The 26079-nt window shown below is 36.6% G+C and overlaps 5 protein-coding genes across 7 annotated transcripts; 1 reads left to right on the forward strand and 4 right to left on the reverse strand.

Moving 5' to 3' along the window:
* Positions 1 to 1146: 1146 nt before the first annotated feature.
* Positions 1147 to 2784, forward strand: LOC122396792 (splicing factor 45). Its single transcript, XM_043395468.1, has 4 exons — positions 1147 to 1481; positions 1546 to 1857; positions 1996 to 2424; positions 2495 to 2784. The coding sequence occupies exons 1-4, from the start codon at positions 1365 to 1367 to the stop codon at positions 2780 to 2782; spliced, it is 1146 nt and encodes a 381-aa protein (XP_043251403.1). The 5' UTR covers positions 1147 to 1364; the 3' UTR covers positions 2783 to 2784.
* Positions 2785 to 3559: 775 nt separating this feature from the next.
* LOC122396791 (alpha-1,3/1,6-mannosyltransferase ALG2) lies at positions 3560 to 5100 on the reverse strand. The gene is made up of 2 exons (XM_043395467.1): positions 4706 to 5100; positions 3560 to 4573 (listed from the first exon to the last, which is right to left on the reverse strand). Exons 1-2 carry the CDS (start codon positions 4946 to 4948, stop codon positions 3587 to 3589), a joined length of 1230 nt encoding a protein of 409 aa, XP_043251402.1. The 5' UTR covers positions 4949 to 5100; the 3' UTR covers positions 3560 to 3586.
* Positions 5101 to 5260: 160 nt separating this feature from the next.
* LOC122396793 (putative sodium-coupled neutral amino acid transporter 10) lies at positions 5261 to 9514 on the reverse strand. Its single transcript, XM_043395470.1, has 6 exons — positions 8589 to 9514; positions 8037 to 8307; positions 7834 to 7970; positions 7535 to 7762; positions 7246 to 7453; positions 5261 to 7148 (listed from the first exon to the last, which is right to left on the reverse strand). The coding sequence occupies exons 1-6, from the start codon at positions 9069 to 9071 to the stop codon at positions 5500 to 5502; spliced, it is 2976 nt and encodes a 991-aa protein (XP_043251405.1). The 5' UTR covers positions 9072 to 9514; the 3' UTR covers positions 5261 to 5499.
* An 88-nt stretch (positions 9515 to 9602) lies between these two features.
* On the reverse strand, positions 9603 to 14347 carry LOC122397080 (histone deacetylase HDAC1). Of its 2 annotated transcripts, none has more exons than XM_043395945.1 (9): positions 14220 to 14347; positions 13130 to 13242; positions 12856 to 12973; positions 12393 to 12766; positions 12157 to 12304; positions 11796 to 12081; positions 11481 to 11709; positions 11261 to 11351; positions 9603 to 11177 (listed from the first exon to the last, which is right to left on the reverse strand). In XM_043395945.1, the coding sequence occupies exons 1-9, from the start codon at positions 14266 to 14268 to the stop codon at positions 11107 to 11109; spliced, it is 1479 nt and encodes a 492-aa protein (XP_043251880.1). In that variant the 5' UTR covers positions 14269 to 14347; the 3' UTR covers positions 9603 to 11106. The 2 variants fall into 2 exon arrangements, with proteins under 2 accessions (XP_043251880.1, XP_043251881.1); XM_043395946.1 differs by lacking the exon at positions 14220 to 14347 and adding an exon at positions 13718 to 13799.
* A 791-nt stretch (positions 14348 to 15138) lies between these two features.
* On the reverse strand, positions 15139 to 25994 carry LOC122396688 (F-box only protein 32). Of its 2 annotated transcripts, XR_006259060.1 has the most exons (8): positions 25657 to 25994; positions 20687 to 20733; positions 20230 to 20279; positions 19835 to 20021; positions 19506 to 19681; positions 17969 to 18219; positions 17349 to 17679; positions 15139 to 15374 (listed from the first exon to the last, which is right to left on the reverse strand). XR_006259060.1 is itself a non-coding variant. In XM_043395295.1 (7 exons), exons 1-7 carry the CDS (start codon positions 25776 to 25778, stop codon positions 17481 to 17483), a joined length of 1032 nt encoding a protein of 343 aa, XP_043251230.1. In that variant the 5' UTR covers positions 25779 to 25994; the 3' UTR covers positions 15139 to 17480. The 2 variants fall into 2 exon arrangements, 1 of the variants encoding a protein (XP_043251230.1); XM_043395295.1 differs by having other exon boundaries at positions 15139 to 17679.
* Positions 25995 to 26079: the final 85 nt, after the last annotated feature.

Here is a 26079-nt window from a genome sequence, read left to right on the forward strand (position 1 = left end):
CTCAAACCGACAACTTCCTTTAGTGAAATTGTCTTCACGTCTACCAACCTAACAATCGTATCAACTGTTAATTAAAATACAATAATTCTATTAAAAATTAATTATCATCGAAATTAAATATCCTCGAAACCACGTTATTAGATTTAATTTCCAATAATATTTTGTGAAATTTGCTGCTCAAATTTTATTGGAAACTATTAAACCATAAATCACAATAGTATGCATTTTTATTACATGCAACACGCATGTAAATATATTGTTTTCAAGAACGAATGCGACTTATATTTTATATACATTATTATACGACGATACATCCGTCACTAATTGGAAACTTCATTTATAAATTCCAAATATGTATTGCATATAGGTACGTGCATTTACGAATAAGAAAGTACTGCCACGATTAAAGATTTTAATAATAGTATCTAAAAATTTTAATGCAACCAATATTTTTTATACAATGAATCATATATTTTCTACATTTTTTAATAGTATAGATAAATAGATAAATTTGTATTAATATTAAAAGTAATTCATTTAATTCAAGGTCATTGACCTTAAGTGATAAACTTGTTATCCAGGGCATCGTACGTATCTATTGGAACTCAATTTAAAAATTAATTGAATAATAAAATATTATGATAAGAACAGGGTATATGTGTAATATCTATAATTGTCGAAAATACTTGAAAATTGTAAAAGAATGGCTGTAATGATGTTTATTGCAACAATTTATTAATCTTTTTAAATTGGCTGTAACATTGTAGGACAGTATAGTCAATTATTGGTATTATTATTAGTGTTTGTACTATACTAAATGTATGATAAAAAGTATTCTTTGTATTCTCCAAAGTTGTTAAAAGAATATAAATATAACCTACACCTTCTCTCTTTTTCCTGTAAAACTGAAATCATAACACTTGAAGTTAGTAACATCTATCTACTTATATTTATATGTACGAAGGAAGGCATTGGTGAAACAACATTGGTGACTCCCCATTGGTCAAATATGACGTCTTCGGTATCACTTCACCAATCGAAAACCTAAAGCCATATATGCACCGTAACTTTGCGACAGTTCAATGTGTCCCATTTTACATATATATAAGTATTGATAAACAGTTGCATTCGTACGAGTACGAAAAGAATGCACTAACCTGCAATACCTGCAAAAAAAAATAAGAATTACTCACGTTATATTTATACGTGTTTAGAAACGTTTTTGTAACATTGAGAGAAGGCAAAATTAAACTATTTCAGATCTCTAGGTATTATAAAATCTATGTTTCAAACATACCTGTAATCTTTTAAAAAACTGAGGTTGAATATAATGTTTTAATATCAACATATAAAAGTTCGATATTATGTCATTATATGATGATTTTGATAAACACAGAACGTCTGAGAAGGTGGCCGGCTGGTCATCTAGTATTAAGTTATTACAGTCTCAATTACAATTAAAGAAAGCAGCTACTACACAGGTAAACTATTTATTTTAATAGTGATCAAATTCTAACAACATTTACAATTCTATTGTGTGTTTAGCCAAAACGTGAACAATATAGAAAAGCCACAGCTGTATTGGCACCTGTGATAGATTTGAAATCAAAAGCAAATCGAAATGTAGATAGGGAAGATGATACACCACATAATAATCCACTCTCTACTGGCACTGTCAGCAGTATTGGAGTTGGTGGTGAATTTGATTGGAATGTAATAAATGAGTATGATCCTATGTGGCCTAATGAATATGACAAAGTTGTGAAAGAATTAAGAGACTTGCGCGATAGAGAACATGATCAAGAAACTGAAATGCGTAAAAGAAGACGAGATAGTTCACGTTTTGAAGATGCACAGGTAACATAATTATATTAGCTTTATATCTGTAAAACACTGAAGATTATATTTATAATTTAACATGCCTGTGTATTGTGTCCAAATAAAAGCACTTTATATATATGTTTTTAAATAAAGTAATGTAAATATTTGGTTTAGGTTTCAACTGGAAATAACACAATGATACCACCTGAAAGGGATGAAGAAAGAACTCCAACATCAAGAGGTATTGCTGGTGGAGCAGCTATAGCACCACCACCTTCTTTACAAGAGTCATCCGATCTTCCACCCCCAGCACCGAAACAACCAACTAACATGGGATATGCGACGTCGTCCGTGGCGGCCAAAATAATGGCCAAATATGGTTTTAAAGAGGGACAAGGGCTTGGTAAAAAAGAACAAGGAATGTCTGTTGCTTTGCAAGTAGAGAAAACTAGTAAACGAGGTGGAAGGATTGTTGGGGAAAGAGAGCAACTCATGCCACCGCCACCGCCTATCGCTGTATCGCCGCCTCCATCGCAATTAGGTTCTCTGTCGCAACCTACCGAGGAACCTAGCATCACAGAAATAATGAAATGTCCGAGCAAGGTAATATCGAAAAGAATTAAAAATAATATTTATTTCCGATTATTACGATTAAGTACTTATTTTCGATCAGGTTGTGTTGTTGCGCAATATGGTTGGACCCGGAGAAGTAGACGAGGATCTCGAGCCTGAAGTTAAAGACGAATGTAACACAAAATATGGCGATGTAGCGCGTGTTATTATTCATGAAGTAACGGAAGCTGCTGCAGAAGAGGCTGTTAGGATCTTTGTAGAATTCAAAAGAATAGAAAGTGCTATTAAAGCTGTTGTTGATTTAAACGGACGATTTTTTGGTGGAAGACAAGTTAAAGCAGGTTTTTATTCCAGTGAGAAACTTGATAGTTTACAATTAATGGACTAATTTCTTCAAAAATTCAATAAAGGAATCGTTCCAAATTAATGTGTCGACTATTATGCACACGAATATACAACGCGTTCGGCGGTGCAGTTTAAGGGGAATATGATGCTGTGAAAAGGCTTCATCCGTCCAGCATACTTCCCCTTATTATGCCCATAGAACGGTTGGTTGCATATATGGCCTGTCGACCACGTAAAAGAACTGAACCTTCGGATACATCCATACGATGAGTCACGCGAATCCCTATAAAATACAAACAATGCTCTTTCATTAGTTTCATGCAACTGTATGAGAACGAGGAGCGTGTACATATATATATATGTTGTTCGATTTAAATGATACAAAATTGAATGAATTTTCTGACGAACTATTCAAACAAAAGTAAAACAAAATTAACATAATAGTCAACATATTAAGAAATATTTCAATTCATACTTAATTTCGGAATAAATATGGCGTAATGTAAATCGAACGTTTTTATATACGTCATACAATTTAATGGTCTTGTGAGTGTAATAAACAGATCATGTATACGATAAATATAAATAATAAATACACATAAAATAATTTCTGTACTATATAAGTAAATATAGTTAATACATAAAATAATTATATCCGAGTTTTAATACAAAACTCGATACATAGAGTACATAATCAAAAAGGAATATACTTTCTGTATTGTTACAAAGCACAATGGTAAAATGATTATGCCAACAAAAAACGGTGACGTGCCATAGTTGGAATGCAATTCATTTGTGCAAGTTTATATACGATACTTCCCTGCCTCTGTTGCAAAGTTTAAAAATTTTAATTTTCTTTTAATTTTTTATTGCTAATTAAGTTTTCGATTGCTTTGTTCAACTGAGCGCTAAATGCAACGAAACTGAAAGTTTTCATGAATCTATCTTTACCGGCATTACCAAATTCTTGTATATACGTTGGATTTTTAATTAAGTACGCAATTTTTGAAGCAAATGCATCACCGGATAAATCAACTAAAAATCCGGTGACCCCAGACACTATGGATTCTTTTGGACCACCAGAATTATGCGCGATTACTGGTTTACTCGTATACATTGCTTCGAGCGGAACAATACCAAAGTGTTCGTTCGGCGGAGTATACAGTAAAATTTTACAATGATGTAGAATCGATACTTTATCAATATCTGAAGGGGAACGAAGGAATGTTACTTTGTCAGAGACATGCAGTTCATCTGCAAGCCCTATTAATTCCAAGTAATGTTCTACATTTTCCTCTACTCTTTTATCATATCCACCAGCCATAATTAAATGTACTTTTTTGTAATCTTTATCTGTTAAATGGTTTTTAAGTTCTGCTAATGCTTCCACTGCTAATCTTAAATTTTTCTTACGTTCGTATCTATTAATTGATAAGAGTACAATGCTATCCGATGGTAATTTTTTATCAAGTACCCTTTCCAAGGATATTATTCGAGTTTTATCAAAGAAATCTGTATTAATGGAAGGATATAAAACTTCAGGTTCGATATGTAATCTCTTAAAAGTATCCCTGAATACACTACATGTGTACATGCTATTTACAAATATTTTATGTGCCATTCCAGTAGTAATTTCTTCCAAATAGTTAAGAGGTACACGGTACAATCGTTTACCAATGCCTTCTGGTCGCGAAAGTAACTGATCTGGATAATGGCAGTAATAGATTACGTGTGGAATTCGTAAACGAAGAATAGGAATACATACAGAAACTAAGTCACAAAAAACAATTTCCGGTCGATGTTCGCACAAAATGATATAAACAGCTGCATAAATCTGTGAAAAAGATGTATAAATGTGAAATTTATGCATAGTAGACTTTTTTTATATTTTAAAAATAACATTTTTACCAAAGAGGGCCGCATGTTAAAATAAATCAAATGTATAGTACGTAAGTAATAAGCTTACCATACGAATGTAAGCAAAAAGTGCGAAAAATCTACCCAAAATATGCCTGGGTAACCAGTTCCCCACAACCGTAACAGGAACTGTTCCATCCTTGGTTTCGGAGAAACAATGCTCCGTGTCGTGATGAGTTGTCACGAAATTAACTTCATAACCTTCATTTTGTAAAGCTAACGCCGCATCAACTACTAATCTTTCTGCTCCTCCGATTCCAAGATCGGGATGTAAAAACGTAATTCGTGGCATTTCTACTAGTTAAATAACAATTATAACAAGAACGTGTAAACTAACGGTATCTACGATGTTACCGGTCCATAAGGCTACAATCAGTCTGCCCGTCGATTCGTTACTTCTTAGCAACTCTGATTGAAGAGGAAGGGAATCGACGCTGTCGACGCACTCAGACAGCGTCGAGAATTCGAGCCTTCCTTTCTCGTTACTCGCAACGAATAAAAAAGCAAATTGATACATTGTTATATCAATACCTTAAATAGATTGGGGAAAATGATGAAACTTACTTTAATGTAAAAATATATTCGTAATTATATTTATTCGCGGATAATTATGACGTAAACTGATAGCGATATGTATAACGATATGTAGCGCAACTGTGCAACATAAATAGTATTCATTAGACTTAAAATCATTCGTCTATTGTATGTACACATGTAACTTATACGAGTATAATCGAAAGGAACACTAACAAAGAAATAATTTTAATTTTTTTTATACATAAAATAAAGTTTTCATACATATATTATGTCATATGTACTATTTCTAATCAGGTCGCCAGAAATTCAAATATTACAATCCTCGTCGGTATCCACGGACTTTAATTCCCGTTGTTTTAATTTCACATACTCTCCTCTTATATCAATATTTGGATCTACTGAAATCGCATCCGCGATTTCCTGTTGCGACAAAAATATATTGGTTTTAATCAACGACGCTTCGACCAAATTGCTTTTAGAAGGATTTTTCGCCAATCCTTCCGTTGATTTACCGGCTATGCCTCCGTCCATATTTTCATCCTGTTTCGAACACTTTTCACGGTCATCTTTCAAGGTAGAATTTTTTATTAAGTATTCAGTGTTTTTATCGGAAGTATCACTCGTAACTTTGGTATTTGTTTCTTCTACATTCACGTTGATCTCTCGTTTATCACGTTCATGGTTCTCCAAAATATCTCTACGGATTGCTTGAATATTTTCGTCGGACTTATTTGGTAATAAAATAGATCCGCTATCTGTTTTCGTTTGAGTTCGCATTTTCAACGCAATGGGTAAAGAATATTTCTGCTGTACTTGTTGATCCTTAGTTTTCGAATCCCTTTGTAAGTTAGAATTAATAGTATTAGCGCCGTTGTTATTATTTTTAGAGAGGATTTTATCGTCCTCATTATTATTTACCAATTCATCAGTAGCAATGAACTTTTGCAATCCATGTTTTGTCAAAGCATTTAAGATAGGGCCTTTTGGTAATTCATTCGAATTACTAGGTTTTACTTTTGCTTCCTGGATTTTTTCTTCCTCAATAAGTTTGTTATTTAACATCTTATTGTTTACATCTATCACGGCAGGATTTTTATTTTGAATACTTAAATCATTGTTTACATTTCCATTTTTAGAAAGAATATTAGATCCTTCTATAGTCTCTGACTGCTTAACTTTGTCACCAACATTTACATTTTTAGGCTGTTCATTCAAGAGTCCAGAGTTTGCATTAAAAGCTTTTTCATCGTTATTTTCTTTTATTTTATTTAAAGATTTTTCATTATCATTAACACTTAAGTTCGTAAAATTACGCTTCACTTCTAAAAGGGACATTTGATTAAGAGTTTTTAATTCTTTCTCATTTTCTTTAAGCTCTTGTGTCTCCTTCATAATCAATTGTTTCCGTTTTTCAATTTCTTGTTCTTGTTCTTTAATATCTTTTAATATTTCTTTTCGTTCTTGTATCATTTGCAGTTCTTCTTCTTTATGTTTCTCCAAAGTCTGTCTATGCTTCTCGTGTTTTTCTGCAGCTATTATATTGGCAGCTTCTGCATCAGCAGCTAGCTCTATTTCTTCTTTCTTAATTGCATCAGAGTTTATAAGATTGTCATTTATTTGTGTATCTACAAAATCTTCTTTTAATTCTCCAACATTATTTTCTTCCTTTGCTTTTGCTGTAATAGATTCTACTACCTTCTCGACTTCATTTTTCATTATAGTCTCCGATTCTTTATGAAAATCTTCATTCAATGATTTCATCTCCTCTACAGCATTTCTGATCATTGGGGGAACTGTAACAACTATATTTTCGACAGACTTTTGCGTTTCTACTGCCGATTTCTTTGCAACGATTATGCGCTCTACGGGAATCGGTGGTTCCTGACGCACGTCGTTTGCTTTTTGGTTCATTGATTTGTCAAGAATATTTAGGTCCGATATCTGATTTATTTTCTCTGAAAATTACTATTGTTATTACTACTATCGTTGTATATTTATGTACATATCATAATAATAGTAATCTGCAGAAAATATTTGATTTTAAATCAATACCTTTAATATCTGGAAGAATTTCAGGATTAATGGGAATGTTTACTATTGCATTGATGTCATTTTTATTCAGATTTAATGGTAAATTGTTAACTTGATTCAGGGGTTTATTTGTTGTTGCTAATGCTTTTGTATTACTGGATTCTTCTAATGCATATAAATTTGCATATGTGCTCAAAATCATAATGCAGATACCAGTGAATAAAATTATCTAACAAGACATAAATGAGAAAATATTAATGATAAACAAATATGGAGTGACAAAATCAATACATGTGTTTAGAAATCTCACTTGTGCCAATAATTTCTCATTAGTATGTTTGTTACTAATGGATATGAAAAATATTGCTGGAAATATTAGGCATATCATTACTCCAATTGTAGATCCCACTAACCCAAGGACAAATTCGATATTTGGTATTAAAATTCCAGCAATCAAAGAAACAGCCACAATTGCAATAGTAAGACACCTAAATCTTGTCTCTGGTAAATAACTTATAGATGGTTCATGAGTGTGTACCTGCAAGAGATTATATATTCACTAAATGATATCATTCTACTCTTATTGAATATTGCTGTAACTATACAAACCCTGCGAAATAAAAGAGAGTTCAAACTTGCACGACATGGAAAAATGACTAGAGGAAAACTAAATGCAATAGAAAACACAAATCCCATTTTGATCATTTCTGATGATAAGCTAGGTTCAAAGCTCATTAGTATATTGCCTACAAATTCAATAATAGATTAGTAGAATTCACAAGAACAATATGAGTTTGGGACATTAGAAATACCTGTAAAAGGTTGTGTGCAAAATGCAATGTAACCAAAAAATCCAACACACAGATATACGACAGTACATATATTTAATGCACCTCGTACCACATCATTCATTTTTTCTAATGACACATTAGGAATTGTTTCATATATTTCAAACAATTGTGTTTGACAAAATAAAGCCATAGAAAAGATAGGTATACACTGTAATATACCAGATGATCTCCAGTAATATACATGTTCATGCCAATCCCCAGAAAAAATGTGTTGTATAGATTCTGTCATTATCTAATAACAAAGAAGAAAGTATTGCAACTAACATAAATTACATTTACAGTGGTGCCCACTTAAGTGACCACGCGGTCATTTATGTGGGCATGGTTGCTTCTCAGAATCGAAGAGAGATAAGGAAAGAGGGATAAGAGCGAGTGAGATACAATAGCGGCATCCGAAACCATATATGTATACAATGTATCACGGACATTTAAGTGGGCAAAAATGCGGTCACTTAAGTGGGCACTGCTGTAATCGTTTAAATGTTTGTATTCAAAGTAAAACAAATTATTTACCTTTAATACAAGACAAACGTAAAAGATAATCGTCGCTGTACAAAGACTAGATAAGCTGTCAATGTTTCGTAGCAATCCCAATGGTAAAACTATAAAAATGCTTGTCGTTATGAGCAAACTAGTTCTGATATCCTCTGGATTTTTATCTACCACTTTCCCTACAATTTGTGGTCCCACATCGCCCATAACAACAAAAAATGCAATACACGTTCCCACAAGAAAACCAATGATGAACAGTTCCACTAAGAATTTTCCCATATGACCAAACGCATGAAAAGCCAAAAGCTCGAAATTTCGTCTTCTTGACATTACAGCCGACTTGACAAGAAAGTGACAAGCAAGTCGAGACAAAACGCTACTTACTAATAAAACCAAAGTAGCCAATATGATGCCACATTGCTTGAAACAAAATGGCATTGCAAGAACACTTACTCCGATAATGCTGTTTGCAAGTGTCATAACATGCGATAATTGAGAGATCATTTTAACAGATTGTATAAATCTAAACGTTTTGCTTTAATTTATACTGACGATATTTCCATCAACATCAAACTTTTGGTATCTCTATGATGTTTTGATATCTAGCGGCCGTTAAATTTTCTTTTTCCGATTAATTTTCTCAACTAAGTAGTAGCAATATTATGCTTTTTTTAATAGAATCCTTAGGACTTCATACATACATAGGTAACAGTCATTCGTGCATTGTTTTCATATCCTAAGGCATAAATTTTCCCAACTATGAGGTTAGAACTGGAATTTCGTTAAACAGTATCGTATGTCCGGTAATACCACATATAAAACGAACAGTAGGAGTCGTTATCATATTGGACGTATCGAATTTGCACATCGAATGTAAAACTTTTGATGAAACACACTTATCGCGAGCCAAATCGTGAAAGACCTATGAACGATCCGTCGGCTTCCTAATACTGCCACCATTTTGATATGACAGAAAACATATGTATACCATTACTCCACGTGGCGAAAAAGTAAATTCACCAAATACACGCGGTAAATTTCTTTATTTTTTATTATAAATATTTAAAAACATTCGTGTTATTCATGTCTGGACATAAATATATATATATTTATATATGTATATCGTACTTGATCTATCTCAAACCGACTTAGATATACGCAATGTTATATCGAATTTGTCATTGTGTTGTGGTGGATAATTAATTACAAGTAGTGGTAGGTACTTAATTACAACTAGATAGGTTGACATATATTTCTCTTTCGATCAATTGTCTGTCGTCGTGCAACTAGTCGAGTTTAATCTGTTTCTGAATTATTTTCGAGGCGCAAAAAGTTAAATTTTTATGTACACAAAATTATTAATGTATTTTTAACTCTCGCACGAACGTCCAAAGAACTGCAACTGGAGGGTAACAATTTTATAGATGCATCTGTAAAACGCTTTTCTTTTTTTTTTTTCCCTAAACGAGAGTGCTTTCGCAACCTCAGTGTTACAGATATAAATCGACCGCATCGCGTACGTAAATTTTGAACTCTTATAATTATTTTTGCTTAATTTATGATTAAGATTCTACATCTATGTTTGAATTCAATACGTTCATTGACTGTCCTAATTTCTCCATACTTTCTTCTTCGCTGATCATTCAATTTCTTTCATATAAAATAAAATACTTTACATATCAAAACGAATATCGTTATTGTTATTGTATAGTATTATTGCATGTAGGACTTCATTTAAACCTGATTTTACGTTATGTACAAGAATAGGAAGCAAAAAAATTTGTGAACCCCTAATACTTGCCCGTTGTACAATCGCTTTTTCTTTCGATTATAAGTCGCGCGTTATTAAACGGTTTAATCAAGATCACACTGCGAATAATGGATAAGAAGAGGGACTTCGAGCGTCCAAAATGTTACAATTATTATATTCTTGCATGATTTATCGGAACATGCTAATTGTAAATCTAGATATCTTGAAATACTGTCATTATCTTATGATCTCATTGGGCACATCAAACAAATGTTATAAAATGTATAGTTTTCATCGGTATGAAAATTCTTTGTACAGTCAAGGTATCTGCCTCGTCCGACTAGTTACGTTTATTCTGTATAAATGTATACAAAGATGGATTTGGTAAAATCATAAAATTTGACAGGCTATTCAAGATACCGCCTGATTCCAAAATTAGTTTCAGAATCGATTACTTGATAAATTGTCAATTTAAGAATATCGGAAAACGTCTGTAAATTTAATGAGACAACAATTAAAATTGCAGAGCGCTTGGAGTCAATCACACGCTCATACGTGTACGTAATAACAATGTCGCCTGCCACGAATTCATTCGATATATGCTGTTGTTTCTACCGAGGTGCATATTTCCGAACAAAATAAAAAATTATAATTATGGTTTAGAATCGTATACCGAGTTCGAGGCAGCGTACATCGTATGTTTCTTGACTTAAATTACCTATACTTATCTATACTTGATTTAAATAAGGACTTTTTCCAATTTCTTAAATGTTCAACAACAACCATTTATCAGGGATTCGCTCCACCGTCCTTCTTTGTTTCCTCGTTAATGACATTTGCTTTTTCGTCTTTCTCATTTTCTGTAAAGTATTACTGTTTTTTTCAAAAAAACACCGGTAAACACATCAGCATGACCGTGTACAGAAAAATTAAATGTACATACCTTTTGGTTCCGATTTTATGTCTTCTTCTTTTTTGAGATCACTTTCTATGCCTTCTTGACCCTTTTCTAGACGAGGTCGTTTTCTGGAACCCTTTTGGATAAGGAAGAATTGTAATTTAAATATAAAAATATTTATTGCAACTGTAACATTTTACTAGTTAGGTAAAATAACAATGTAAATGAATAAGTTGTTTATGCTTGCAGAAATAATGAATGCTACCTTAAATGACCTGTTGTCTCTTCGACCGCCTTCTCCTTCTTCTTCACTGTCACTATATTCATTTTCATGTTGTATCCTTTTATCTAAATCACGTTGCGGTAATCGTTCATCCGGATTGACCTTTTCCTCAGCCTCTGAATCTTCGATAACCGCACCATCTTCTGGAATTGGTTGAACTTGTACACCTGGTGCATGAGGTAACATTCGTAGGTTCTCAAATAATCTGCTCCTATAAAAAAATTTAAAGTTCGAAAACAAAGAATAATTTACAGGAAAAACTAATTATATATTTGTCCAAATTCTGATAAAACGTACTTAATTTTCTCAAGATATTCGGGAGTATTTTGATTTGCCATGTTTGAAGGACTAATATGTAATTTAAAATCGGGTCCAAAATATTCAAAATAATCATTGTAAGGTAATTCGTTTGCAATTTCTGACCCAAGAGCTACCGATGTTTCATATGTCCAACATCTAGACACGTTCCTGATAGTATATCCGCCACCGCCAACCATTAAGAAAGGTAGATTATATTTTTTTACAAATTCAACGCATTTACCGTGACCTCTTACTGTTAAGTTGAAACAACCCAATCTATCCCCTGTAATGATACATGTTCCAGTTAATAAAAATGTCTTTTTTATCAAATTATATTCGTGTACACACAAAGCTGTACCTGTTAACGAATCAGCACCACACTGTAAAACAACAGCAGAAGGCTGAAAGGTTTCCATCACTTTTGAAATTATAGGTACAAATATTGACTCATAACTTTCATCATCCATACCATCTCTTAGCGGTATGTTGACCGCATAATATTTTCCCTGCATAGAGAAAAGACTATGTGTAAGTATGCAGTTCAACAAAATGCATACCGATATACCTTATTTATATTATTGGCAGATTTTTTACCTTCCCTGCTCCAATATCACGGAGATCGCCGGTACCAGGAAAATATTCACCATACTTATGGAAGGAGACTGTCATTACTCTATCAGTGGTATAAAAAGCTTCTTCTACCCCATCGCCATGATGAACATCAATATCAATATATAAAACTCTTTGATGATATTTAAGCAGTTCCAAGATTCCTAGTACAATATCATTGACATAACAAAAACCAGATGCCTCGCTCTTTTTGGCATGATGTAAACCTCCACCCCAATTTATACAAATCTCCGAGGCTTGTTTGTTAAGTTTTACAGCAGCAGCTACAGAGCCTCCAGCTGACAATTGACAAAATTCATATAAACCATCAAAAACAGGACAATCTTCTCCAACATTAACTATAAAATAAAACAAAGTATTATTTCTTTTTTTTTTCAAACACAGTTCATGTTTCTGCTTCTACTGTAAATAAACTACATGTGCTTACATCGTTGCATTTGTTTATTATACTCTGACATATTGTCAGGCCTTATGGACCTGAGAAACCTAATATATTCATCGCTATGGAATTTTGTCATTTCATCTGCTGTAGCTTTATGAGGTCGCTAAACAAACAAAAAAAAAAAAGTTAAATTACTTACAACTATTATTATACCATTATTAGTTATTCATAAATACCAATAGTACAATAATACTTTTTTATATTTCAAAAGTATATAGAATTAGGAATGAAAATATACAAATTGATTAACAATTCTTACATATATTTCCATTTTTCTGTAAAGACCATAATTGAGAAGTAAATTATGTGTCATCCTTATACGATGTGGTTTCATAGGATGTCCTTGTCCATAGTAGTAATTTCCAATATCACCTAAAGCATAACTTTTTTTTTCATCTGCTCGACTGTACCGCGAATACGTACGAAAAACGATGAATTTTTATTACGAATTTTTAATGGTTTCATAAATATAAAGCTTAGAACCGATATCTGTATTACTACCTACAATACGGTCAACCGAAATTCACTTGAGAATCTCTCGCGTAAGCGATCAGAAAAAAGCGTTATTTCTTGTATGTACAATCAAAATTGTATTTTTTTTATAAAAATTGCAGCGCACACAAGTTAGGTTCATAAATCCGCGCACTTAAGTTCGTATTAATTAAACAGTTTGTATAATTTTTCAATATTTTGTCATAACCTACAATTCGCTTATTTTACTACAAGAAATCGACATATTATCGGGATTATATTATGGTTGAATAATGTCGAATTTAACAATATAAACGATACACGCATTATCCGATTGGGAGAAAAATAATTGTAATTCATAATCGGTTATAATTACTACTCGTTATTAGTTTTGTACGATTTATGGACAATTCGTACATCGTAGCGTATCACAAGTATATAAACATAAGAAAAAAGAAATTTGAAACATTTGCATTAAGAAATGGCAGACAAGTGATAATGATCGTTGAATATAGTATAATTGCTAAAAGGTAGGAAGGTAGATAAAGCCGACGCTCTTTCTTCGTTCAGGTACGGTAATACGGATCTACACCTGTGAATCTCTCGCTTTAACGCGGCTAAAACCGTGCAAGAAGGTAGAAGGAATGCGAAAAACGGTTGGTATTGCGAACAAAACGAAAATATTGTACGTATTAACGAAAATGACGAAGGTTGTTCGAATAAAATCCCATTAAAATTCATTGCTGGACGGAAAATGAATCTGTTGTACACGATACAAGCGCGGACAGCACAAACACATTTTGACAATCCCCCCGTGCATGTACGATATTTTCGCGGGATCACAAATTACTAGGAAATTTTCCAAATTTTTCACTCACTGTCGTAGTAGTAGCAGACGCGCTTCTTGCTGTGTGGTAATGTCGACATTTTCCACCGATTTCTTTCCGCTAAATTGCAAAATATCTGATATGAATCAAACGCGGACCGCGGAGTGTCGCGGCACCCACCGACAGAACACAGCGTCACTAGATCTCTTCTCTACGCCTGCGCTGTATTCTGTAGTCAAACTTTCAGATTTATCGCATAGGTGCCGCTTCTCTTAAAAATGAACTTAACCATAAAATGAATAATGTTGAGAATCGGTATGTTGTTGCTAAAATTAGACCAGAAATATCGAAAATTATTTCGCCGTGGATAAAACGATTTCGCGCGTAGAATTACTAAATAATGAAAAGAGATAATTTGCATAATTGCATCATGATTAGAATGCTATGCTTACACACATTATTCCTATCACACACACACACACACACATGGTATACGTGTAATGCAATACACACGAATAAACATATGAATATGGACTTTCGTAAAAAACTTGAAAATTAAAATGATTACTTTCTAATATTTTATAAAAAGAAAATGAGCGAAATTTAATTATAAAATACTTGATAAAATTAAATTAGTATTACACGATCCGCTTCATGTAATTCAATATATAGATCTCCATTACTTACCACTTATTCAATGGGTATGTTGTATCACACGAGATTAATAGGAAATTTAAAAGATACAAGTTTTCAATATGTACATCAATATGTACAGGTAAATATATACATATATGTATATATACATATTAAAATAAATTTCAATATATACATTGAAAACATTATAAATTTCAATGTATATATTAAAAAGTTTAATATATATATATATATACACAAATAGATCTTTTATTTCAAAGCATTTTACACAACGCTGCTCTACATTTTATTTACGTAAGTAAAATAATGTCGATTCAAGGTCACCCGAAGAGCGCAGCTTACACAGGTCGGTGCGTTAAATCGTAAAACGTACAACGAGCTGCTAAAACTTTGCACCTGCACGGCGTAGCTCGTATTCCATTCTCACATCGAAGAGCGTACACGTAAATGCCATTTTGGTCGTCCTTTTTTTACTAATCCTTTGGATCAGCGGAGTACACATGTACTGTATACATGTCCAACGATCGCAATCGTTACCATTAAGAGGGTCTTCTAGTAAAGTCAACAGAAAAATAGGCATTCTTTGTAAATTTGTTACGAAAAAGCCATAAGACTTTTCAGTACGAGTGTCTTGCTCGTGTTATTCATATTTCGAGGATACACACGAATTTTTTTAGTATAAAATAGTAAAAAATGTACGAGATCGATAAAGACATGCATAAGCTGTTTCAAATGGCTGCCATTATAGCGACTGTTCTGTTCATCTGAAACGAAGAAATCAAAATTTATTCTGCTCAGTAAGGATACAGCTATAGCCCGAATTAAAAAAAATTCGATATCTCAATTTTGTAAATCTTTGAGATTAAAAAAGAAATAGAATAACACGTCAGATCTTAATATCTCTAGTTCTGGTTATAAAGGTATATCTCCCGATAATAATTTCGTTATTTTTATGAATCCCGTCAAATGGCTTTGCAGACAAATTTTCAAAGTTTCGAACTTTAAAAAGACGCGAACAAAAATTGATTTTTTTGACGTGGATTACTAGAAGACTCCCTTAAGAAAAAAAGCAAATATCAAAAGAACTAGGTGTGTTGTTTCGATTTAAACGAAATTTACAAAAAAAAAAAAAAAAAACGCTTCGATTCGTGTAAATGCAATAGCATCCATTTTGGCAGTATGATTTTCAGCGTTTCAAATTAATTGTCAATCTCTATGTATTTATGAAATCTTAAAAAATCTGACATTACAGCTACACGAGTACGTACAAGAAACGTATACCAAGCATCGTAAACACGAGCTTCTTACCCCTCGAACGAGCATACAAAGCGCCACGACGAAGTATACGCGGTTTAGTTTAGTTTGCACAAGGCTTCGTTGAATACAAGATAAATTGTCAGAATCGACCGTCGACGTCACTGTTTCTCTTTTTCCCCTACGAACTCGATCGGTTTCGTGGGCCTCGTATGCATCGTTTTGAAAAAAAATGGGTTCTTTACGATCTCTGTCCCGTGTGCGGAGATAGAATGCAAACATCCACGCAAAAACGCATGCGCACAGAATATACGTATAAAAAAAACTGATACAAGTAATCGTGATGAATGCTCGAGAAGCGTGGCTTCGATGATCGCGCGAAATAAATGCAATGACTAAAAACTAAATTCACCTAAATGGAAATGAAATGTCGGTACAACAAGCTGCCGGGAGCAGCGACGGAACAACGCCGCGAACGAAGGCGTTTTCAAAGCGGATAGTGTGTACCATGAGAAATGCTTCGATAAATATTCTTCGACCAGCACCAATCGCATTTTCGCACATATACACCATCGATAGAACTACAGCTACGAAGAGTTTGCGATCGCTTTAACGAAAAATCGACGCCCGTTAACTTTCGTCGGCTCATCAGTAGACGGATTCATCTCGTAGCCCGTACGTTGAAAGAAAAGCTTCCAACGAAAAATAATTTAATTTCGTAAACGATACTCTCATCGCGCGGTGTACGCGAGAGTACAAATCACGTTCGTTCTTTTTGCGTACGAAACGCAACGAAGGGAACTATAGTAACGATTCGAGAAAGGAAAAATCGCTCGTGAATGTTCGTAATGTTACTTTCCACGCAAGTAAAATTCCCCAGGCAATAACACGTCGACATACTTTGAATTCAATTTTCTACACATCGTTACACGTTAAGCCTCCGTGTCTCTTAGCGTCGTAATGTTCAAACAACATGAGAATAATACAATTTATTTACCGTTCGCAGAACGTAATTTTCGGTAAGGATCTTAAAGTGAATTAAATGGATTTACCCGTAGTTACTGGAATTGGATCACTCGGAAAAATATCAATCGTTCCCAGGCTATACACGCTCGTGTGTGTGTGTATTATACACTTTTGCAGTAACCCGCGTTAAAGATATTCTTTTTTCCACAACGTTGGTATTCCTAAGCGAGTAGTAACACCTTTTAAACGCCTCTATCTCTTTGCTACTTGAACAGCGCGTGCTCGTGCCCGCGTATACGTACTTACAGTCGAAGTATGGAGACTCTCTATCTTTACGAGAGAGCGGTCGATCTCCCGTTTCGTTTTCATTTGCTTGCGCTTTTCACGCGTACCCTCTGGTTTCTTCTCGTTTTGCACGCTATTGCTCGCGCGTGTCGTTTACAGCGAAAAGAATTTTAGGAAGGTTTGCGGAGGAATTGGAACGTGAAGGGAGGCTTGATCAACGTCCGCCAGTTTTTCCTGAAACGCTGGATCCTGGTCGGCGATACAGGGATGACCCAACGATCGCCAAAACAAGCAACGGCAATTGCGGCACAACTGGATCATCTCCGCGTACTCTTCTCGCAATCCGAAGGATCTAAACAAAACAACACTTCGTTAAATTAATTTTAAGCACGGTATTAAATGTTGGAGGACGTCTAAAAATATTATGTAGAATACGTTTTATTCGTATCTGGTGGAACTTCAAATGTCAGTATGGCTGCTGAATTATTAAGGGACGACACAGATATACGTATAAGAAAATGGACGGTATAAAGAACCTATATGATACTTGATGTTGGATTTATAAAAATGAAACTCTTGATCAGGAAATCTTTTAATTTGTAATTTTTTGGCGGCGTATAGAAGACCCGCGCGTATGTTACCTTCGAGCAATAGTGAATATAGTCTTCCAGTCTTTTCCAGGATTGTTTTGTCTGGTGGTGGCTATTTGCTGATGAGTGAAATGATACTGGGCAAGCTCGCGCCAGATTCTTTGTTCTTGAGCCAAGATGGCGAGATGTTCGCAGGCCTCCGAGGAAGCTTCGATATCCCGGGGATCGCTCAGCCGTAGAAGCACCTCCCGACGGCATTCGGCGGGTAAATCCGACCATTGTGGTCGTTGTTCTTCGTCCGGCTAAAACAACAATGATAATACAAAGTTTGCAAGGGCCACTGCTTTTCATTCCAAAATTTTAATGGTAGATTCTAGAGGCCAAAATAAGATGGAAATCAAAAGTATCAATTTGTTGATTGAGGCTTCGTTAAAAATTTAATAAAAAAATTAAATTAAAAAATTTCAAATCGTTCTGGAAAAATTATTTTTAGCTGCGAGGGTCAATTACAATCATTTTTTGTGAATACACATACTTCCGAATTCCTACGCACTTTCGAGAAAAAAATTCGAGAAGATGTGAAATTTTTCGACAAAATTAAAATATTTCAAATCATTCTAAAAAAATTATTTTCAGTTGCGGGGGTCGATTACAATCATTTTTGGTAATTACACGTACCCCCGAAATCCTACGCATTTTCGAGAAAAAAATTCCTTACCGAAAATATAATAATGCCTGCCCATACCGTTGATATGTTTCACTGAAATTTCATGTGTATCTTTAAAATGTCATAACTTCTGAACGGATTGGAGGATTTTAATGTTTAAAAAAACAAACGACGCGTATTTTAATGAAGAATATGTAGAAATTCTAAAAATATTGGAAAAGTTGTTCCTTGACCCCGTAAAGTAAGAAAAACGCCATAAAGATGGTCCAATATTCAAACAGCCATAACTCCTATAATAGTGAATATATTTCAATGAAACTTTTTTCTGAAATAGAGCTCATAGGTACCTACAAAAAAGTATTAGACAACTTTTCTGTAGGGCGTCAAACAAAACGACTAAAAATGAAAAACGAATTTTTAAGGAAAATCGACAGGGGGTAGGTGCCTAAATTTTTCGGTGAAAATGAAAAGTTTCAAATCATTCTGAAAAAATTATTTTTAGTTGTGGGGGTCAATAACAATCATTTTTGGTGAATAGACATACCCCCGAAATCCTGCGCATTTTCGAGAAAAAAATTCGAGTAGGTGCCTAAATTTTTCGACGAAAAAAAAAATTTAAAATCATTTTGAAAAAATTATTTTCGTGTGTGGGGGTCAAATACAAACATTTTTGGTGAATAGACATACCCCCGAAATCCTGCGCATTTTCGAGAAAAAAATTCAGTACGAGCGGAACTTTAAACGTTAATAACTTTTTAACGAGGCCTCCATCAACAAATTGGTATTCTTGATTTTCGTCCTATTTTGGCCTCCAGAATCTCTCATTACAATTAAATTTTCATTCACTCTACAAATTACTATCCGTTGAAATAAATAAATAAACGTTGTCTGTGATTCTTGTACTCCTTTATCGGGTCGTACCTGAGTTATAGTGATGGACGAGGCAATTTGCAAGATTCTCTCCAGAGCTGCTTTATGCTTCTCCCACAAAATTACGGAGCCCAAGGCTCTGCCACCCCAACAACAGCCAGCGCTGAAAGCTCGGACTCTTTCGATCAGACGACGAAGCCTACCGGTTTGTTGCTGGGACAACGAAACTGTGGAACACACGGTAAACGTGTAGTCGATTATTAACGATCGTCAACAAATGATCTGAACAAAGAATCGAACGAAATCGCTATAACTTTACTCGTTGTTCGAAGCTTCGAGCGATCCCTATTATTTGTTACGAGCGAATCCGTACAATTTACCTTCCAACGCGACTTCTTCCAGCATGTTGAAGAGGACTCGCTGAGCGCAACCGCTTAGTCCGCCCATTCGATGACTGACCAGAAGGTCCAGCAGTCGCACGATATAATTGAAACGTCGGCAATCGTGGACCGCGGATAGAAAATCGAGCCTCTTCAGCGCGTCGCTCAGCCCGTTGAAACCCGCGATCTACGAATGGAAAAAGAGAGACATGGACATTAGAAGCAGTTAGGGCCTAAGAATAGTGGTCAAAGAGCTTCCCGAGCATTTCTCCCTATTTTTCTCTTAATCCATACGCGACAAACGTACGACCTTAACGAACAAATCCCATCCCAGTGTCCCTCCCCCTTTTGCGCGGCTAAGTTAAATATAAGTAGGGGTGGAACGAGTCACTCACCTCGCGCGTGCACTTCAGCGTGATGTGGCAATGCGGCTGGACGACGTTTTCTAAAATTATACGAGAAGACGGTTAGTCGAAAGATCCGAGCGATGAGCGCCCCTTTCCGTCCGAGACGCAAAGGACGACGCGCGTTCCAGGGCGTTCCAAAGCGTCCCTCTGCGTCCCACGCGTTTTTCCCCCCCGTTTTTCACAGTACAATAAATTCCTTGTTACAAACACTATTTTTCTACCAATGGTTTCGAGAAACATCCTTTAAAACTTTAACACGAAATTACTTTCTAAGTTGATCATCGAAGGGAAAAAGAAATTGTTAACCAAATCAAGTGGAACCGGTTTGTAGGCATACAAGCGGGGGATTACTGTGTTTGTTAAGGGCATTTACGACATGGTGAATTCTAATGGTAGGCGTATCGGATCCGTGCGAATCGATAGCATCAAACGCGGTGGTACTCACCTTTCTTTTTGTCCTTTTCCTTCTTGTCGAGCGCGTCCTTATCGCCGCTGCAAGAAACAAACAAACGAGACGATAATACCATGTCTGTCGCGATCCCGTTTATCAATTACATAGAAACGGTTTGCGTTGGTCGATATTAAAGTTTCTCGCCGACCCAGGCGGAAGCTGCCGCGTAGGAAACATCAACGATCGAAGTAATTGTTCCGTTTCACGTCCGAAACTTGGCGACTGGCAACTAGCTGGCGAACGGAATCGCCGAGCGTGAACGTTACTTTGTGCGTGAATAGGTGTGTTGCTCGTTCGTGCGAGCAGAATTAGTGGAACGGCACGCGCGTGGGCGTGGGTTTGCCTTTTTCCCCAGTTATCGAACTATAGTAGGCCAGCAAACGGTCTCAATTATAGCACGATAAGGACAGGACCGGTTTTCGAGATTACGAGCCGAGATCTAGAAACAACAGCGCCAGGGTATCGTTCGGATAAAGTTTTTTATCGAGTCAACGACACTGTTTGCGAGTTAAAAAAAGAATACGCGGAAACAAAGAGAAATGGCAGGCCTGGACGCGACTGCTTGGGCACGGTAAATTAAACCGTTTCCAACGCACATCCTTAACGAAATCACGCGAACGAAGATAGTCCGCGCGAAAAGCTTTGTTCCAGCTACCGCGAAAGGTCACTGGATACGTCAAAGGATCAACAATGGTTCACGCAACGGGGATCGATTGTTCGTCGGTTCGCGGACGACCCATTTTTCTTTGTCCTGTAAATCGAATCGTTAGAATTAATTGTCAACAACGCACGCCTCGATTCCAGAGGAACAGCTACAGCGTTGCGCAAAAACTTAAGATGCTCGAGTTGTTCGTATTCCTTTGCGTTAAAAAATGTTTCTCGCGAGCCCTACTTCGTAAAGTAACTATGTTTAGATGTATTATATCGCGTAAATACGAAGGTGTGCCGCAATGGAGAACTTTACGCATTGAACGACAGAATAGTAAGATCCATCTTTGTGTCACGTTGAGCTAAGTGATGTGTACGCATTTACGGACGGAAAAAGAGAGGCAGTAAAAGACGAGAATACTAAATACGTTGCACGCGAGGCGAAACAATAATAAAGTACAAAGTTCGCGTTAACTTTGTCAGCGATCGTTATCGGTTATGTTTGCAATCAATAATTTACAGCAGAGACAAAGAGAATGTTGTAACTACCGTGTTATACGGGGGATATCTGTATGATTGCATGCTGTTAGTTAAAAACTAATACGTGTTTGTAATGGGATTTAGCGAAGCTTTGAAAATGTAGATAAACGACCATGTAACTTTAGATCCACGCGTTGTTGCGGGGGGTTAGAGTATGCCTAACGATCCGAGCGATCCGTGTCGTCCCGAATTTTCATACTCGACCAAGTGTTAAGGTCGACGAATCGCCCCGTGTACGGTCGCTAGCAGAGACCTTGCACTAACGCGCTTACGCGACGCAGGGAGAGAAACCTCGCGCCAATAATCCCACGACATTATGTAACTATCGGTAATACCGGTCGTGAAACGAGTCGCGTAGATACGGGAACGTCTGCGTGTTTGTGCACGCGGTCAGGCACGCTTCGCGTTAAAAAAGTCGAGCGTTCGGAAAAGTTCTCGGTACGCAGGGGCTTCTCTCTTGCTTCAGACTTCGGGAAAGCCGGTGAAAAAGGTCTCGCGATGTCTTCGAGAGGCTTAATAAGTTCCCTGTCCTCTACAAAAAAGTATCAAAGTATTTGTATCCTATATCCAATAGTTCAATGTAACACTTTAAAATGTACTAAAATTGTTTGAATGGAACTTACGAAAGCAGTTGGATCGGTACACAAGGATCAATTTTATGGCCACCGCGATCGCCGGGTAATATTAATCTGTTCGCTTGCATCAGAGATGACTGTTATTAGATTGCGAAACATGTGATACCGCTTTCTTGAAACTCGACTGTTTCGTGTGCTTTTACCTCTCGTTTCTGTCCATCGATCTTGTTTGCTGGAGGTGTTCAGATCGTTCGCGATAGCAAACATGTCGACTAAATGAGCTAGATCTAATCGACGTTCACGATTAACTTGGATAAATTTCATTTTATATCCACGAAAATTGGGGCAAACTTGTTTGGTGATTTAAATACTTGAAAAACGCGCAACAGGAGTTGTTTCGACTTTCGTAGCATCGCGTAATAGAATACATTCACCTTTGCGTTGTTAATAAAAAAATTTACAAGCTTGTTCGAGGATGTTGGGTCATTGACGGACGCCTCTCGAATTGTTTAGAAACCACTGATCTAAACTCTTATTTAGCTATTCACGCGACTTTCACTCTATAACTCTCTTTCAAAGACTCTCTCGCTGCTACTCTCTAAGACCGACTTTATCGTTCTCTTGCAGCACAAATCTTCACGTGCATTCTGAGATCCCGTTTTCACACGCGCGTCACTTTCAATCCTGCATCATTGATGTATACAGAGTGTTCGTTTGAAAACTTTGCATCTATAAATACTGTGTATTGCGAGATACTAAGTATGAATATTACAGGATACTTGGTATTTTCATAAAGAACAAAGTTTTTTTGGATGCGAAATGCGAGATGGTCGCCAAGAAGCGCGGTATCGCCGAATCGAATTTATCAGGAGCCGGTGATACAGAAGGAGATTTGTGAAATTGGTACAGGTCAGGCTAGCTAGGTCGCGACCCACTTTCGTACCAGGACACGAACAAGTCGCGTCGCTGTTTGCTATGATTTGGGGAATATGCTCCATCATTTTTTAGAATTTATATGCATTCTTCATCGTATCCCAACAACAACAACAACAACGAGAAAGTAAAGTGTACACAGTGAAAGTATACCAAATAGAGTAATAGAGCCGGGGCGGCTATGTTCTCATTACACACTGACTTATAGGTTTCAATATTTTTTTAAATAATCTACAGTTAAACCCCTTTCCTGATAAAAGAACAATTAAATGAATTCACCGAGTGGTTTTCATGTAATAAATTCTTGAAAATGCTTCTTTCGCGGGTTCGAAGGAATGTCTCCCCTTGAGCGAGACATGGAAAAGATTCCACAGACTATACATTCGTCGCTGCGAGTAACAAAGAAGTTCAAAGCTTGCTGCTCGTAATACGTTTCGCGTGGATCTTGAGAGCCGCTGATCGGAGCGAAGCTGCGCGCTACGCGCTGCGATCCGGAAGCCAAGGCCGACGGATACGTACACGTAACTGCTATTCCAGGCAAATTGTATATCGTTAAGATACAAAATTGCACAGCCGTGCCCAGAAGAGGTTAAAAAATTAAGTTCGACTTCAACTTAAAGTCAGGAAGAAATATATAGAATGTAACAAATATATGTTAGAGACTAATTAAACAAATTTATCCCATTCTGATCTCTACTACCTAAAGCAGTGGTTTCCAAACTTCTTGAAAGGTAACTCCCTAAAAAAAGAAAAAAAAAAAAAAGAGTTTCTATATCTGAAGTAAATGGTAGGTGTAATATGATACAAGGAAAATATACTCCCGCAGTTGTTAAACTCTGTTTACCAATGTATTAATAGAAAGAAATGTTATCCACATCTGATATTTCTGCTTTTTTTGCGCTCTGCATTTTTGAATCTTGTACAAAGGTAACGACTGAAAAGTTTGTTTGGAACCACCGCGTGCAAGCAAGATCTACACCTGATATTTGTTTACATCTGTTGATTTACAGTAACATTTCGTACGAGTGTCCACATATCTTTTGTCCCTCATCGTTAAACTTTCTTCTTTGTTTTAAATGCATACAAAGGGGGATCAACCTGTTAAATAAAGAATCGTTGTTATTATTATATTGACAATGAGCGCGAGTGTTTCGGAGCGCAGATTTGAGTATGGCCGGTGTAACGGGGTAACGAGAAACTATTTAGTCTACTCGCGATAGTTTGTTTGGCGTGCATACGGAAAGGGGATCGTTTCTTTCGCGAAGCGCGCGAAAGCGTGGCGACGATGCAGCCCCGACAGCTCTGCCTGGCTGTCTACGGTGTATGAATCGGTACGAGGAGCTTTCACGGTCTCGCGATGCCGGGGCGCTTAATTCGTGAACGGGAACGTGCACGTATGCACGTACACGTCCGATCCAATCATACGCACACCTGCCTGCAAAAGAAGATCACGAAGCAATAAGCATAAAGAGAGTGAGCTCGCGCGCGTGTATGCAGCCACGCACCGTTAATTAGAAACACAACGATTCGCCATCGTGGAAAACAAAGGGAATGAAAGAAAAATGCAATGTTACGCGTAACGACTCCAAGGAAATTGCCTATCGGTTCTGTCGCATATCCAGACTCGGTATAATCGGGGATCAAAATATTTTGCAACAGAAGTTCCGCTGTCTCGGAAAAGTACTAACAATAGGAACGTACAAGCAGCTATTTTTGGACTGCCACGAACGATCGATGACTTTTAACTCTCTTGATTCTCTAGAAAGTTTAATAAGAATTATTGTAACGTCGAAATGTTTTGAACGAAGAAACAATTTCGTCGATAAAAAATAACGAATTACATCGTAAATGCACCGTCGAAGGAGTTCGATTCTTTATCGATGAAATTGAGATTGATTGCTCGACGATTATGAAATTTGGTATACGACGCGACGTACTAGTTTGGCGAGATAATACAGAAAAAAAAAAGATCCTGTTCGAAACCATTGAACGCTACGAAAGCGAATATATTCCGTCACGGTTCGGTCCACTCGACGGAATGTCAGGCGAACGGCTGTCACGACGGATAGAACGCTCCTCCGTGGTGCTCGTGATTGTAAACAAACCGAGGACTAACTGTCATTCGATCGATGTAACAGCTGTGAAGCGGACCGAGCACCCGGAAACGACTGGCCCCGCCAGAGCGTCGACTGCTATTTGAAAACAAAGAACGACGCCGGGAACGTAGAAGGAGAGCAGAGAACGCCAGAGTGAACCAGTAACACTTACCGAAGGAGGAGAGAAAGCGTTTTATTGTTCGCACACTCGAGGATTTTCTTCTTTTCCCAGCCCTCCACGGTCTTGACCCATTCCTCGCCAGGACTGCGCCAATCCTTTGATATAAACGGCATCGTTTGCGAGGAAGACGCGAGTCGACCGTACTCGCGCACGCAAACTGTACCCTCGCTCGAGAAATCTTGCTAAAATGCACCTCACTGTTTCGCGGACGCCCAATGTTTGTTCGCAAGACGGCTCGGTCGGTTCGGTTTACCTCGCGGCTGCGATCGACCGCGCATGGCTTTGTTTTACTGACGTCACTTCGGTATCAGCTGTGCAACTGACGGACCAGTTCACTCTTGAGATGCCATCCACCATCTTGAAAACTACGAGACGCGCACGCGCGATGAAGTGACCGAAAGCGGTAGGGGAGAC

Source organism: Colletes gigas, unplaced genomic scaffold (genome assembly GCF_013123115.1).
Source record: "Colletes gigas isolate AHSC1104 unplaced genomic scaffold, ASM1312311v1 Colletes_gigas_Sc00008, whole genome shotgun sequence".
Lineage (NCBI taxonomy): Eukaryota > Metazoa > Arthropoda > Insecta > Hymenoptera > Colletidae > Colletes > Colletes gigas.

What these genes read in the sequence shown, in the direction of transcription:
- LOC122396792 (XM_043395468.1), top strand. Translation starts at nt 1,365, where the DNA reads ATGTCATTATATGATGATTTTGATAAACACAGAACGTCTGAGAAGGTG. An exon ending in AGAAAGCAGCTACTACACAG is followed by an intron (nt 1,482 to 1,545) that starts GTAAACTATTTA and finishes TTGTGTGTTTAG; the next exon opens with CCAAAACGTGAACAATATAG. An exon ending in TAATGAAATGTCCGAGCAAG is followed by an intron (nt 2,425 to 2,494) that starts GTAATATCGAAA and finishes ATTTTCGATCAG; the next exon opens with GTTGTGTTGTTGCGCAATAT.
- LOC122396791 (XM_043395467.1), bottom strand. Translation starts at nt 4,948, where the DNA reads ATGCCACGAATTACGTTTTTACATCCCGATCTTGGAATCGGAGGAGCA. An exon ending in TTTTTGCTTACATTCGTATG is followed by an intron (nt 4,574 to 4,705) that starts GTAAGCTTATTA and finishes TCTTTTTCACAG; the next exon opens with ATTTATGCAGCTGTTTATAT.
- LOC122396793 (XM_043395470.1), bottom strand. Translation starts at nt 9,071, where the DNA reads ATGATCTCTCAATTATCGCATGTTATGACACTTGCAAACAGCATTATC. An exon ending in ACGTTTGTCTTGTATTAAAG is followed by an intron (nt 8,308 to 8,588) that starts GTAAATAATTTG and finishes CTTTGTTATTAG; the next exon opens with ATAATGACAGAATCTATACA. An exon ending in AATTCTTCCAGATATTAAAG is followed by an intron (nt 7,149 to 7,245) that starts GTATTGATTTAA and finishes AGTAATTTTCAG; the next exon opens with AGAAAATAAATCAGATATCG.
- LOC122397080 (XM_043395945.1), bottom strand. Translation starts at nt 14,268, where the DNA reads ATGTCGACATTACCACACAGCAAGAAGCGCGTCTGCTACTACTACGAC. An exon ending in GAGACAACAGGTCATTTAAG is followed by an intron (nt 11,352 to 11,480) that starts GTAGCATTCATT and finishes CTTATCCAAAAG; the next exon opens with GGTTCCAGAAAACGACCTCG. An exon ending in CATAAAATCGGAACCAAAAG is followed by an intron (nt 11,178 to 11,260) that starts GTATGTACATTT and finishes AATACTTTACAG; the next exon opens with AAAATGAGAAAGACGAAAAA.
- LOC122396688 (XM_043395295.1), bottom strand. Translation starts at nt 25,778, where the DNA reads ATGCCGTTTATATCAAAGGATTGGCGCAGTCCTGGCGAGGAATGGGTC. An exon ending in GGAAAAGGACAAAAAGAAAG is followed by an intron (nt 20,280 to 20,686) that starts GTGAGTACCACC and finishes GTATAATTTTAG; the next exon opens with AAAACGTCGTCCAGCCGCAT. An exon ending in GGAAGAAGTCGCGTTGGAAG is followed by an intron (nt 19,682 to 19,834) that starts GTAAATTGTACG and finishes TGTGTTCCACAG; the next exon opens with TTTCGTTGTCCCAGCAACAA.